The following is a 15,472-nucleotide window of genomic DNA, read 5'->3' as shown; positions in this document are numbered from 1 at the left end:
AAAGTAAAGCCATCGTTGATTGGATATTAAAAAAAGAGTGCATGTACTGTTTCAATTCCACACAATACTTTACTGTCGTCTCTTAATTTTATAAATTTATAAAGCGAAGTCCTCCAACTCCAATATAAGCTTCATTAACCAAAAAAAAAAAAATGCTGACACCGAAATTTTAGATATTAACAAATTATTCTCAAATACTGATTAGGGTTTAAAAACTGAAAAAGAGTTCAATCAACTTAAAAGACTACGAATAGTGAGAAATTTAATGTAATAGAAATTGTTGCAGGGTATTTGTATGTTATGGGGACATTAAAGAATGAAATTTATTTTTTATCTAGTGAAATAAAAATATGAGTTGATCCTTTTGCATGAAATTATAAGTATTTGTGCGATTGATTTATTTCATAACAACCCGATTTACATCAAGCTCAAAAAAAAAAAAATAACGACCCAATTAAAATGTTTGATTAACATTCTATTTAAGGTACTAAAAACCAAACCAGTTATTAAACAAGTCAAGACAGTATGGATCGAAGGTTAGTGGGCTCGACTGGAGTCAACTCAGGGATCAAACCTTTAAGATATAAAAACAATAAAAAATAATTTAAATTTTTATTAAGAAGTAAATATCAATTTAATATTTTAAATCACTAATAAAATGATCATATACCTACAATTTTTTTCAACTTTTTCGTAATTCCTTTGACAAATTAAAATCATAATATCATATTACTAAAATCACTAAATATTTATCCTAACAAAATATCAAAATAGGTATATGATTACAAAAGTTTTTTTCCTAGGCTTATTCAATCATTAAGTTATAATCATCAAACTAGTTTTTTTTTTAAAAAAAAATGAAAGGCAATTGTGTTAATCCCCCAAACCAATTGGCCGGATTACCCTACCAAGTTACCCCGAATTGATCCAGGTCACATTGAGTCAACTCAACCCTGATTTCGATGCTAAATCAAACCAATTATGAAACCGGTTCAGTCTGGAAAACCGGACTAAATCAGCCACTTCATTCCAGCCTTCAATACCATGATTCTATCTCAATCATTTTCCCGCGTCTATTGAGAATACGAGTTGTTCTTTAATACAAGTCAAATTCAGCTCTTGCAGTTTTTTTCCTTATATAATGTATTTGATTGACGTTGGTTGTTCTCTATCATCGTGCCTGGTCATTTGCCACAAATATAATATTGAGTGAGGATAGAGTGATAAAACAAGACGAGACTGGTTTATTATATAATGCATTTGACCGACGTTGGTTGGTTGGTCTCTATCATGCCTTGTCATTTGCCCCACATATAATATTAAGGATATAGTGATAAAACAAAATAAAGTGATTTACGTACGTAACTAATTTTTTAATTTACATCAATAATTAAAAACTTGTATTATAAAGGATTAACTTATATTTTTAACTATAGTTGCAGATTGAAATTGAGGGTGGTATGTTGGTTTAGGGGTTGAGAGTCTTCCCACTTGCTATGAGTTTGAATCTGACAAGAAGAGGCGTGAAGAGATTAATTTTGAACAAATTAAACTACTGGATTAAATTATGAATTTTTTATACATATTGATATTGATATTATAAATTTCGTTATAGATAAAATTTCGTAAAATTTGTGATTCAAAACGTAAAAGGAAAATGATAAAAAATATCTATTAAATTTCAAAAAGGTAAACAAGTCATGTTAACTATTTTTATAATAGTTTTGACTATTATTATAATTGTCTATGTGTCATTTTAAAATTCAACAATTATTTTTTTATTTTTTTAAACATAAATACTAGCAAACTAAAATTACACAAATGCTTTATCTTTTTCTTTTTCTTATAATGATTATTGCTAGCCATAATGGTTATTGTTTGACTATTGCCTCTTTTTGTGGTTGTGAGAAAGATCATACTCAACTACTCAAGTACCACAAACTTAATGAGATAATAAATCTTATAAACTTCGAGAAATTGCATGGGGGTATTCTTTACTTACTTATTTTGTTTAAGTTCTTTGAAAAGTTTAAATTTGGCTTGTGGCAAAAATTTTATCTCTCGCCTGAGTTCCTTCGCCGTTTCAAGACAAGTGAAACTACTCCGAAATTGTTTCCTTATCAAATTTGCGCACACTTCGTAGAGATTACAACCCTTTGTTCATAACTCTTTTCAAGGGAAGCTCCCAAAAATCTGCACCTTAATTACCCTTTCTTCTACCTATTTTAAGGTTCTTATTTAATTTATTGGTTTTTCCAACTCACAGGAATAAAGTAAGTGCTGGATAATCTCTCTGGTTAGGATTTACCATTCAAGTGAGTGGTTGATGAACAAAATGTGCAGTTATGTTGCATCAATAATGTTGCAAAATTTGTACTACATTCATGTTTTGATCTGACTTTGCTTATCTAAGAATATATACTCCACACAATATATCTTACCCTTTTGAGGCCAGGGTGATATAGGAAAATCAAACATAATTGATAAAAAGACAAGTATATTATATTATTCCCAAATTTACCAAATACATTTGTACAAACACCTTCAACCTCAGGATTCATGTTTACTGACCTCACAAACACGCATAAAGTAAATAATACAGCAACAAACAAAATCCTGATAACCTTTTGGGTTCTGGTAAAACAAACAGAAGAAAGTACAGTAATTTTTCTAAGTATGGACTATACCAAATGCCAAGCAGCTCCACTTCTACCGAGCTCTTCAAAGGAGAAAACTTCAAGCAGTATGCAAGTTCAGAGCAGCCAGCAAGATTTAGGACTTGCAACGAATTCAGAGAAAACAAGGAATTAGGGATACTGACAAGATTGGTGCAACCTCTCAAATTCAAGGATTTGAGCTTTGAAAGTTCAGCAATAGATGGATGGAGTTGCAACAATCCAGTGCATCCCTCAAGCTCCAGCCTCTCAAGATTCGGAACCCCCCCAAAATCTGGCGTCTTTATCAAGTTTTTGGAGCCACATAGATTCATTTTCCTCAACATAGGGAGCATCTGTGAATAGGAAAATATATAGATATGTAAATATTAAATAGTTATAGCGCTTGAGTGATAAAACACGACACTTGGGATATTTAACAAGAAGTAAAAAGGTATCTATGTTATTAGTTTAGGGATTTGGTTGAATAATTCCTAATATTTTAAATATTTGTTATGCCAAAAATAATAAAAACATTGGCATATACCATTTTGCCCTCCCATCCTTGTGTCATGTTGCTATCAGGCATAATCAATTGAACCAGTGTATCTGACTGAAAACTTGATGGCAAACAAGTGAAAGGATATTGATGCCAGGAAACATATCGCAGATTGCTCGAAAGATTGTCGAGGTTCCCATAAAATTCCACATTACGAAATATGAGCAGTCTAAGATTGATCATATTTGCTAAAGCATCGCTCCTCAATGCAACCCCTTTCGGCTCTTCCAAATCCAAGGCTATAGCTTCCACATTTTCCATCACCTAGAATTATAAATGCATGTATATAGAAATGATGAAATGTTAGATTATTACTTTAACTTTTCATACTGTAATGTTGTGCTAAAAAGGGATATCAAAACTTACCTCGTATATTCCATCCTCCATAACATATTCGATGTCACCATAAAGATATAACCGACGTCGTTTAGCTGGCTGATTTGGACATTGTTTTCGAACAATTTCTCGTCCCATTGCTTGCAACATACCGTGCATTTGTATCTTCTGATTTACAATTGTGATAAGTGATTTTTGAATAAGAAGTTCTATATCCACAGAGCAGCTGATGCAATCATGTAAAATTTCCTTCACATAATTAACGTCCCTCCCTACAAAGAAACATGCTATGTCCAAAAACATTTCCTTACTCATATCATCGAGTTCATCAAAACTTTCTCTAAGCATCATTATGACATCATAAGGGGGAATGATTTCCTCTCTATCCAGGACACTTCTCCATTCTGCAACGCCTTTCCCAAAAAGGGTTGAACCCAATATTTTAATTGCTAGCGGAAGGCCTTTAGCGTATTCCAATGCCTTATTTATCATCTCTTGGAAATCACTAACAGGATATTCCATTGGAAAAGCTTCAGAACAAAATAGTTCGAAAGCCTCATCATCAGACAAAGGCTTAAGTCTATAAACTGTATCAACCTCATACTTTTGAAGGACTTGTTTATCTCTAGTTGTTATAATGATCCTACTTCCCCCGCCAAAGCAATTGGATTTTTCAACCAAGTTCAGCTCTTGGAGATCTTTTACAAGCTCGACACCGTCAAGAACTATAAGAAACTTGTGGTTTCTTAATCTTTTGCAAGCTAAGAACTCTTTGTCTAGACAATCCCTCACCTCTGAATTTTCTGTCCCCAAATGTCTCTGAAGAAGTTCTTGTAGAGTTATGTCACCTTGCTTTAGACGTCGACTTACAGAGGGAAGAAAACAAAAGGCATCAAAATGATGAAATATCTTAAGATATAACACCATAGCAATAGAAAACTTGCCCAGTCCTCCCGTGCCACAAATGCCGACTACTCCAACTACATCATCTGAACTCAAATCCAAAAGCTTTTCCACTTCTTCCGCTTGCGATTGTATCCCAACAAATCCGAATATGCCATAAAATAGTTTATCTATTTCTGACTTGACTTGTTTAACAATTTTTTGAATGACTCGTGACCCTGAACTGAAAAGGTAACAAATGAAACACCAAATCAATCAAATTTATTTCCTCTTTAGGCATGAGGGTAAAAGATCATGTGCTTTTATCAGGACAACGTAGAATTTACATCTAAATTCTCGAACAAATTTTTTTAATCATAAAAAAGTATGATACAAAATAAAAATAAAATTCTGATTGTAGATATATTAGCATTTGTTGTGTAAAAATAAAAATAAAAGATAACGGACTTAATGATTAAAAGTAAAGAGATAAAAGTATGTGTGTGTATTATGATCAAAACAATTTTGGTATGCAGCTATTTTACAGCCTAGATACATTTACGCGTCAGTTTTGCTAAAATTGCACAAGCTTCCTGTCTAGACTCAACATTAATATTCCCTCCCATCCTTAAGATCTAGATCTACTTTGTCTCCTATATTTATCTTCTTTTTTTTTCAAAATAATTTGCCTAACCTATAAATTGATATATAATATATACTATTGCACAAGAGTATTTTAGCAAGATCAAGTCATATTTTTTATAACTAACTAATTTATCTAATTTCTTTAATATATCTAATAAATTAGTTAAGTAGCTTCTATATTACCCCCTACTTGGATTGAGGGAAAATTAGGAAGGAAAGAAAAGAAGAGAAGAGAACATGAGGAAAAACAATTTTTCTCTTATTTGGGTAGGAGAGAAAATGTGGAAGGAAGGAAAAGTGGGGAGAAAATAAGATGGGCCCCATGTCTCATTTTCTCTCCAAATTTTCTCTCCATATATGGAGAGATTTGGGAAGGAAAACAAGATTTTCATAACTACCCTTACCATCTCTTACTTTCCATATTTATTTTCTTTTATTATATTTAAAAATTTATTCATTTTTTATTTTTTTTAATCTTAAAACAATATTTTTATTAAATAATTTGGCTTTAAAATATAATAATCTGAAAATATATATCAACCAAATAACTTGATTTTAATCATTTGATGATGCCAATGTTAATATAATCTTTCTACCACAATATTTAATTTAATTTAATTTAATTTTAAATATGATATATTTAATAAAGACATTTTAGTCATTTGGATATTTATTAATTTTCTTTTCTCTCTATTTTCTCTCATCTATCCAAGCAAGAGGGATGATAATATTTTCCTCTAGTTTTTCCTTCTTTCTATTTTCTCTCCTCCTATTTTCTTTCCTCTTAATTTTTCTTCCCATCCAAGCAGAGCATTAAAGATTTTGAAAGAAGTACAAATTTTTTTAGGCTGACGGGTTTCATACCTAAATTCTGATCGAGATTCAGGATTCAAGAGAACATATCAAGATTCAAAAGAAGAGGAGAAAGCTGAGAGTTATCATATAAATAACCTACTTCTCATTTCCCCGACACAACGTGGTATGGGTAGAGTTATGTACGTAACTCCCTTCTTGGAAGCTCGATTGGAACGATTGGAATTCAATTACGTCTCGGAATCCTCCAGAGGCCCTTAGGCACTATTATTGTACTCTTCTTGTCCTCAATAAAAGACCTACTTTATAGTGCAAATATATTACAAAATAGGCCTTATATTAAATACTAGACAGAGTACTAATTAACCAAAACCTATAGCTTTTTGGGACCCATGCATATGGCTGAAAAAAGAAAAAGATGAAGAGTAAGATTACATACTCATTCCGTAAGTCCCAGCCACAGGGAGTGGACATCACATTTTCGATAGCCTCCATCAAGTAGGGTGCCTCGAATTGCTCGTATGCTTGTTCAATATGTTGAGCGAAGGATTTTGGATCTACATCATAGAACACTGCTATAATCCTATCCAGTACATTCTGGGGACCGAACCCTTTTTTCAGAGCTCTGCTTCGTTCGTTCACCCGGTCTATTTCTGCTTCGAACCTTTGTTCACGTTCAACAATCACTGGATCTACATAGCGATATTGTACTAAGGTAAACCGCGCAAACTCAGCTAGTTCGTTCAAACACCAAGATGAAGAAGCATAGTTTTTGGAGAAGACAACAATCCAAATCCAGGACTCATCAATTGCTTGAAGAAGGTGAGGTGGAAGATTGGAGTCTGGCTTTTCATGCTTCTTATCGTCTCCGAAGATTCTGAAGCCTTCTGCTTTGAGAGCAGCCGAAAGGCTATGGATGAATTTACGATTGCCTTCATCGCCTCGAAAGCTGATATATACATGACTCGGCTTCAACGATGATGGGCTGCTCTCGAAATACTCCATATGGGATTCTAAGCTCCAAGGAATTCAAATCCAACGGAGAATCACAAATATTGCTTGTTGACGCTTAATTAGGCTCCCCAAGCATTGATCCTCTTAAATAATTAATGATGTGCCACAAGTCATTTCGATTACTACTCTGGTGGGACAGTCTAGTTTTCCATAATATAAGTTATCCTGTTAAATGTATTATATCAACAGTTGTTGGTAGAATGTTATTTTCATTCATATATATATATTGGCAATATATATATTAAATAAAAATAAAGTTAAAAATTTATTAATTTTTAAGACAAAGTTAATGAAAAAAAGTTAATATAATTTTTTATCCTTGAAATTTGAACATATTTTGGTTTTAGTCCCTCCAATTTTAAACATTTCGATTTGATCCCTAAAATTTCGTGGTCTTAAAATGTTAGTCCATTGAGATGTAATAGTGTTAAAATTTACTGAAATCTCATAAATAGAGTTAAAATGGTGATAGAGACTCACTAATGACACATCTAAGAGCCTATTTGGTTAAGAGGTAAGATCTCAAATAAGTCCGTTTAAATTCAAATAAGTGATTATGAATCATGTTTGTCTTGTTTGGGTAACTTTTATAAAATTCCGATAAATTGTCCTTCTACCGAACTTTTAGAATAAGCAATAAAAGGTAGCTTATGCGTTTGAAAAATCTCGACTAATTTTCAGCAACTAAATTTTTTCCAATCTACCCTCCCACACTCTTCCAAAAATCTCTCCTCAAATATTAACTTCATGCCCTTTTTAGTAATAATACATCTATAAGTGATTTTAATAAATGAATACGAAACATAATCACAATTCTTACAATCACTTATTTTTAAAAAAATGCCCAAACAGAAATCACGATTAACTAGTGTCACTTATAGCCAGTGTCACTTATAAAATTCAAGATTATCTAAAATCACAGTTGCTCACCGCTAATCCAAACAGGCGCTAAATCTTATATGAATAATAGAGGACAAAAAAAAAAGAGCAGGTTCTCAAAACATAGCTACTTAGCCCCTTTTTCTCTCTGTTTGTTTGAGAAGTTGTTCACTACAATGTGTTTTGAGAACTCATCTCCCTTTGTACAATTGTTCTTTGTATTGCATTTTGAGGACCATTTCTTTGTTTTTTTTAAAAAAATCCAGACAAGATCTAGCTAGATGCCATATAATGGTAATTTGACATCATCACTTTAACACTATTTATGATGCTTCTGTAGATTTTAGTATTATAACATTCTAAGGACTAACGTTTTAAGACTAATTAAATTTTAGGGACTGAAATAATGAGTTTAAAATTTGAGGGATTAAAACCAAAATGAGCCCAAATTTCAAGTACCAAAAATTATATTAACTATTAATAAAATTTAAAACCTTTTTAGTTTCTATTAAAAAATGTTAAAAGTGTCTCACAAATAAAATTAGGAGAGGAGTTTAACTTGGTCTTTTTTTTCAGTTTCACTCTGTCCAAGCGATTTTCTTTTTATAGGATCACACAAAGGTGCAGCTTCCAAGATTTTTTAATGTAATTCATGCTATTAAATATGTGTAAATTGGAGATTTTATTTTGTTTTTAGACTAAATAAATGGCTTAACCATATCACCTTGATGTTTTGGGATTGTGTGATAATAAATATATTAATATTAAAACGAGTAATTAAATAGGAAAAAAAGGAGAAATTAATAGAGAAAATTTGAGACATCCGTTAAATGTCTTTTATAAATAGGAACAAGTCATAAATAATATTTATTTTATATATAAATTTTTAGTATTATTTCTTAAGTCATCATCTTACTCCCTCCGTTCCTTATTATAAGAGACATTTTATACTTATAGCATGTTCCCATATATAAGAGACACTTAAAAGTTGTCTCTAGTTTTTTGTATTAATTTCCTATTTTACCCCTATTTATTTTGTCTCCAGCCCATATTCTCTCTCCCTCCCACTTCTCTTTCTTTTAATAATTTAATTGTTCTCTCATACTCTCTCTCCTTATTAATAGGGGCGTTGTTGGAAAAAACATTATACTTTTTACACATTAATTGTTCTCAACTAATTTTAACTGTTTTTTGATCAACGTAATTTGGTTATTTGTCTCTTATAATAAGGAATGGAGGGAGTATCATTTAAAATAAGAAACTCCGTTGGGCACGCAAGTCTACGTACAAGAGAGAACAATTAAATCGCGTGCATTGTTTAGTGGCCAACCAATCAGAATAAAATATCACAGCAACAAGAAGCATCACTATCGTTGAAAAAAGTGATTTTTATCCAACTGGTTTTTATAAATTAAAATAGGAGTAAAAATACATGAGCACAGGTTTTCATTTAAAAAAACGAAGGACCCGTTTGGTTTGAAGAAAATCCAGCTAAAAAAAATGGACAATGCATATTTTCAAGTAGCCGTGAGCACCTGGAGTTGAAAAAGTGGCGGGAAAGAAATTTCTAGCAGGAGTCTCGTTTTCTTTTAAAGATATGAATTTTTAGTCACTTGCACAAAACGCCCATTTCTCATTTGCCTTGAAAAGTTGATTAGAAAAACGCGATTGGGGCTCAACAAATCTGAAGATAAAGTGGTGTATGCAGAAGTTCGAGGAGGATGAAGACTCTTCTGCAAACGTCGGGTCGCAACCAGCTAGCTTTTTCCACAGGTTGATTAGCATATGACTCCTCTCTTCTTCTCTTCTTGATTCGCAATGGTCTTGTTCTCTTCTTGCTGAGTTTGTAGTGCAACAATGTTGGAGTTATATGATGGGTTTTAAAAGGAAACGAAGTATGGAATTATATATGGGTTTGATATTTGAATTGATTTTTAAATTGAAGACCGAAGTTGTGCTTGATGTAATTTTATTTTGAAACCTTTTTTTTTTTTGCATGAAGAAGTAGTTCCTTTGGGAAGTTTGCTATACAAGGGGATTAGTCACTACTATTAGTAATGGATACTTTGAGTTCAACCAAAAAAAAAAAATTATTTTATTAAGGGTAACATGGTCAAATTGGTTAATTTTTCAACTTATTTTCATCCAAACGAACAAAATTTTCCATAAACACTTTTCCCATTCTAATGCACACCGAACAGCCGCTCGATTGAAAATTTTTATTATCGTCCTTTCAATTCTTTTCCATTCCAATGGATTCTTTTAATCAAACAGATCCTAAGTTTGACAAAAATAATTGTTTAAATGATATATATTGAAAATTCAACACGAGAAGGTTCAAAGCAAAGACAAAAAAATCAGAATGAACTGGCCGGTTCAACTGAAAACTGGTGAACTGGCTAGTAGTCTAGTTTGGTATGGGTATTAAACTGGTCAAAAGTTGAACCAGCGTCGAACTAGTCAAACCAATAAGAACTAGTGTGAATCAGTTTAAATGATCATGTTACCATTAATCTTTTTTTTTTCCATTCAGCTCCTAATATCTTAATCACTATAAATTTGAATGAATTTTAATGATGATTTTGATATCAATAATTATTAATTTTAGTTATTGATTAATCATAAAGATCAAAATTCTTAATGATGTTGTATTTTATTGTTGTTATAATTAAATTGTTATATTTTCTTGCATTTTGTTATTAATGATTATTAATGCTGTTATATTTTGTTATTTTTAATTAAATTATATTATTTTAATATGACTTGTTTGACCCTGAGTTGACTCCGATCTGACCAACTGACTTTTGAACTATTATCTTAACTGGTTTACTGTCTGACCTAGTTTTTTGTTCCTTGGTTCAAAGTTCAAATCTGAAAAACCTTTAATGCAACTTTTGGAAAAATAAATCAATTGCTCCCAAGACCACCTCAAATATTATGTTTCATCTAACTAGCATTTTTTTCCCCAACTAATTTATGAGGCTTCCTAAATCCTAACGCTATTCTAAGCATGCGTTAGCATCAATGAAGTTAATTTTCACGCTAGGTACTCTTGTAGTCTTGCATACATATATAAGTTGAAGAGAGAATATTTTTCTATCTTATTTATAAGTTACATCATAAAAATAAAAATAAATTTATTATTTTGTTCTTTATTTTTTTGGGGGGTGATTAAGGGTGTCTCCAAGCCATTTTAGATTTGAAACTAATTTTTATTAGGCCGAAAGTGTTTAAAGTTAAAGTTCTCTCAACAAGTACGCTTTTTAGGATTCAAACTTATACTCTCCTTTAATCACCTCAACCAACAGCTTGTTGGTCATTTTATTATTTATTTATTATTGTGTATATTGTTGTTTTTTTAAAAGTATATATATTAAATAGGAATAAGATTGAAAAGTAGTGAAATTTTAAGAGAGAGTTGATAAAATTTAATATTTTTCCTAGTTTCACTATAACGTATTAAAAGTAACTTATAAGTAGAATAAGAAGGATAAATTATTGTCATTACTGTGGTTGTTGCATATTATTATTTTTGTATTCGCTTCATTTTATAACACGCCAATTTATGATGGTATCAAGCAACAACAACAAAAAATTGTGATGATCTAATTTGCTATATATTTTTAATAATGTTGGCCTACCTGAATTATATTGTCCGAGAATATTAAATTGTTAGTGCCCATTTGGATAAACAGTAAATAAGTATGATTTCAGATAATTATGGTTTGTGTAAGTGATATTGATTAAAACTCACGTTAGTTAATTAATCGTGATTACTATTTGAATATTTTTTCTTATAAATAATTTTAAAAATTCTGATTATGTTTGGATTTTAATTATTAAAATCACTTATAAATATTTAATTACCAAAAAGTAACATGGGTCTATAAGAAAAATATGATTTAATATAATTCTTATAAGTATTTATTCTTATTACATATAATTTTTATTTAATTATTATTATTAACAAGGGTAGATAAAAGAATTTTTGTTGTTGTTAAATCTCCATCAGGATTTTCCAAACTGTGATTTCAAAACATCTAGCGGAATAGGATAAATAGATTACATAATCACTTATTTAAATTCAAATAAATTTATTTAAGCTCCCACTGTTTAACTAAACAGGCAATTAGTTTGTTACGACTTACGAATCATAGTCGGCTTTGTCTAACTTTTTTATTTAGAAATTCCAACTTATGTATGATGCATTGAGATTACTTGAAGTTGGCTTGTCTCTATCCCACCATGTCATATGCCACGCCTGTGTAAAATATTTAGAGAAGATAAAGCGGTAAGAAAGAATCTGCATCAGGAAAAAACAAGTGGTATGTATAATGCAATCTTCTCTCGCCTTTGGGGCGAGCTTCTCTCTCCCTCTCTAGAAAACTCTTGAGCAGTGAGAGCTTACCTTTCCTCGCTTTTGGGCCAGCGGCCGTTACGGCGTCCCCCTCCTCGGCGTTCTCCGTCGGAGAAGGGAACGCCCGTCTCTTTTTTGTCTTTGTGTGTTGATGGGTTTTTAATGGTGGTGTGCTCCGTTTTTTCGGCTATTATCATGTCTCTGTTTTTTGCTTGCGGCACCTCCATCTTCGATGTTAGGATGAAAGTCATTGGTGTTGGTCGGCGGTGGTAAGTCCAAGACATTGATGAAGGGTATGAGTTTCATCAAATGGTCCTGCACGGTGGGTGGCCAAAGGTGAGTTATCTTCCTCCTTTGGTGCCGTTGTTTGCTGGTGGCGGCGGTTGTGGGTGTTCTAGCTTCTATGGGCTTCCCATGATTGCTTCTCAACCATCTTTGGTTGTTCTTTGGCCGACAAAAAGGATGGGTCCTTTGGGATGGGTTTTTCAAACCACCACCTTTCACTTTGACATCGTTGCCGATGACGGCGTTTTCCTCCTTGCAGTTTCCAGTGACAAGATGGTAGGAGGTTCTGGTCAACTTGACGGTGGCTGCTCCTTTTGGTTTATTTTGCTGTTAGGGTTCGGTTTTGTGCTGCCTATGGGCCTTTAGCTTGCTGACCCTCTTGTTGGACCCCTTGTTGGGCTTGTCTCTTGTTTCTTTGTTCCTATACTAATAAAAATATATTTTCTCTGGTAAAAAAAAAATAAAAAAGAAAGACTAAATCAAAGTGATGTACGTTAGCTATTTTTTTCCCAACTAAATTTATAATTTAATACACCTACCACGTTTCATGGTCTACTGTAGCTAAAATTTCAAAAATTTGGCGGAAACAATTCAAAATAGGTTCATCTCATTTCCCACAAAAAATTGTTTATTCATTAATTTCATATTTATTTTATCCTAAAACTAGTTCAATTTTTTAGTGATAAGGAGAAATGGCTCATGAAAGTTAAGATCCAATTTGTGCGAATAATCATTGGTTCTCCAAATTGCTCCCATCTTAATAAAAAGCATATATGCTTTTATAAGTGTATTCTCTTAAGTAAATTCCTTTGTATTATTCATGATAGCAATATTAGCAATTCTTAATATTCTCACTGATTGTCAATGTCACTATGCCAATCAAAGAGGTTCTGGAAGAAGATATGTATCAAGTTAGTTAATTAATCCAAAACTTTGACCTCATGAACCGCGTAAGATTTGTGGAAAAAGGTTTCCCAGATAACTTAATTTAAATAATCCTCTTATCAATAATATAAGATCTATTTAACTAATTTGATTAGATTAAGAAAGTTAAGTAAGTTAGTTAATTGATTATAAGAAATATGACATGCTTTTTCTAAAACACTATAACAATCTTCCTTAATATCTTACATCCTTTTTTTACTTGATTATGGTTGAAGGAGTGTCAATAACGATAATTTAGAAAAAAAAATTGATAAATATAAGAAATATGTCTTATATTTAAGATCAAGATTAATTCAACAATTAGATTTTATATTAAGGATGGGAACAGTAACATATAAGATGATAGATTCTTTCCATGCGTCATTCATAATATATAAGACCAATAAACTTTACGAATGTCACTACAAAAAAAAATATGTATTTTCTCGCAGTTAAATTATGACGTTTCTAACAGTTTTAACCGCACACAAACAATATTTGTAGCGGTTAGAGAAACTGCTAGAAAATCAAGTGTAAGAAACAGTTTTCTAACGGTTAAGGGAACCGCTATATAGTCTGATCAAAACGCCATAAAATTTCTCGCGGTTACGCTAACCACTGGAAAAAAAAGCAGGCACAAGATAATGCGACGACGTTTGTAGCAGTTTAAAACCGCTAGAAAATTTGTCAAAATATTTGTAGAGGTTCAAAAAACCGCTAAAAAGTTTTGGACGAAATTACATTTTGCTGGGAAACGTAATTTTTAGATTGGCACCAAAACTTTCTAACAGTTGTTAACCGCTAGAAAATTTTGTACGAAAATATATTTTTGGGGGGAAACTAAATTTTCAAATTGGCACAAAAACTAACAACCGCTAGAAATCTGGTGACAGGTGGAACCAAATTTAAATTTTACGAAATTTTTTGCACTTTTTTTTTTATTTTTCTAGCGGTTTTTGAACCGCTACAAAATTCCTTCCAGGTGGAAAAAAATAAAATTCAAATGTTTCATTATTATAAAATATAATATTATAAATTAGAAAACCATTAAATAGATTATATTAGTGAATTTATGTTAATATGTATATTTACCAAAGTAATTAAATTATGATTGTGTCAAATGAATTGAATTGAATTCAATTTAATAAGATAGTTGAATCGGAGATGGGATAGATTATAATGTTGAGCCTTAACTCTTATGTTGAAAAGTGGTTGAATTAGTTGAGGAGGGCATGACAAATGTGAAAAAGAAAAATCTGAAAGAAAAAAATAAATAAATATGTTAGTAAATCATAAATAAAGATAAATAAAAGAAATTAAGATTTATAAAATGAATACCATCTTATCATATAAAGAAAAGGAAAAAATCACCATATGAGAGAGTAAGAAGAAAAAAGAGAATTATAAAGAAGAAGAGGAAAGGAAAGAACAGAGATGGGGTAAATGAATAAAGAGGTGATATGATATTTATAGAGATTAGCAAAACTTTTCTGGCAGTTGTTTACTATTTGTAGCGGTTTTATTAATTTTGTAGTAGTTGTTCATTTTCTACCGGTTCTGTAACTGCTACAAATTGTAATTTTTTAATTTTTAAAAAACTGAACCAATTTTTATTTGTATATATTTATTTATGAAAAACAAATTATTTGAATGATAAAATTTTTGAAACTGCTATTCTTGATCATCGTCCTAACTAAAAGGAGATATACAAAAATTATTGCTAGAATTATAATATATTTAGAAAAAAATTAGTAATTAGTAGTTAATTATTTAAATAATTTAAGAAAAAACATATACTTGATAATGGCCAAATTATCGTCTTCTTAAGAAAAGAAGTTTTCAAAATTCATGGTTTGGAAGAATTCACTATTGTAAGTAATGTCACCATTACCCATATCATAAAGATCTCGTGGCTTGAGGTGAACAATCATATTCCAGTCTTTATGTTTCTCGTCCTCGACATAGTAAACTTAGTGTGCTTCGGAGGCAAGAATATATGGCTCATCATCTTCAGATTCCCCCATATAAACGAGTCTAGAGAAATTAACAGAGGTGATGCCCAAGTGGTCAGTAGTGAGTCCCCTTGAAGTTGTCGTATTTGCCCAAGAGCACTTGAATAGAGTT

The 15,472-nt window shown here is 31.4% G+C and overlaps 2 protein-coding genes across 2 annotated transcripts; both read right to left on the bottom strand.

Moving 5' to 3' along the window:
- Positions 1–3,339: 3,339 nt before the first annotated feature.
- Positions 3,340–4,476, bottom strand: LOC114757530 (disease resistance protein RPP2B-like; the record flags this gene model as incomplete). Its single annotated transcript, XM_028946610.1, has 2 exons — positions 3,580–4,476; positions 3,340–3,477 (listed from the first exon to the last, which is right to left on the bottom strand). Coding segments are annotated over exons 1-2 (1,035 nt in total), but the record flags the coding sequence as incomplete, so codon positions are not given.
- A 1,907-nt stretch (positions 4,477–6,383) lies between these two features.
- Positions 6,384–6,894, bottom strand: LOC114757529 (toll/interleukin-1 receptor-like protein). The gene is made up of 2 exons (XM_028946609.1): positions 6,532–6,894; positions 6,384–6,446 (listed from the first exon to the last, which is right to left on the bottom strand). The coding sequence occupies exons 1-2, from the start codon at positions 6,892–6,894 to the stop codon at positions 6,384–6,386; spliced, it is 426 nt and encodes a 141-aa protein (XP_028802442.1).
- Between the last annotated feature and the right edge of the window lie 8,578 nt (positions 6,895–15,472).

This window comes from Neltuma alba, unplaced genomic scaffold, assembly GCF_004799145.2.
Source record: "Neltuma alba isolate B1F8T4 unplaced genomic scaffold, ASM479914v2 tig00010608_pilon, whole genome shotgun sequence".
In the NCBI taxonomy this organism is placed as follows: domain Eukaryota; kingdom Viridiplantae; phylum Streptophyta; class Magnoliopsida; order Fabales; family Fabaceae; genus Neltuma; species Neltuma alba.
This window is presented reverse-complemented; position numbering and strand designations above follow the sequence as displayed.

What these genes read in the sequence shown, in the direction of transcription:
- LOC114757529 (XM_028946609.1), bottom strand. Translation starts at nt 6,894, where the DNA reads ATGGAGTATTTCGAGAGCAGCCCATCATCGTTGAAGCCGAGTCATGTA. An exon ending in TCGAAGCAGAAATAGACCGG is followed by an intron (nt 6,447 to 6,531) that starts GTGAACGAACGA and finishes TCTATGATGTAG; the next exon opens with ATCCAAAATCCTTCGCTCAA.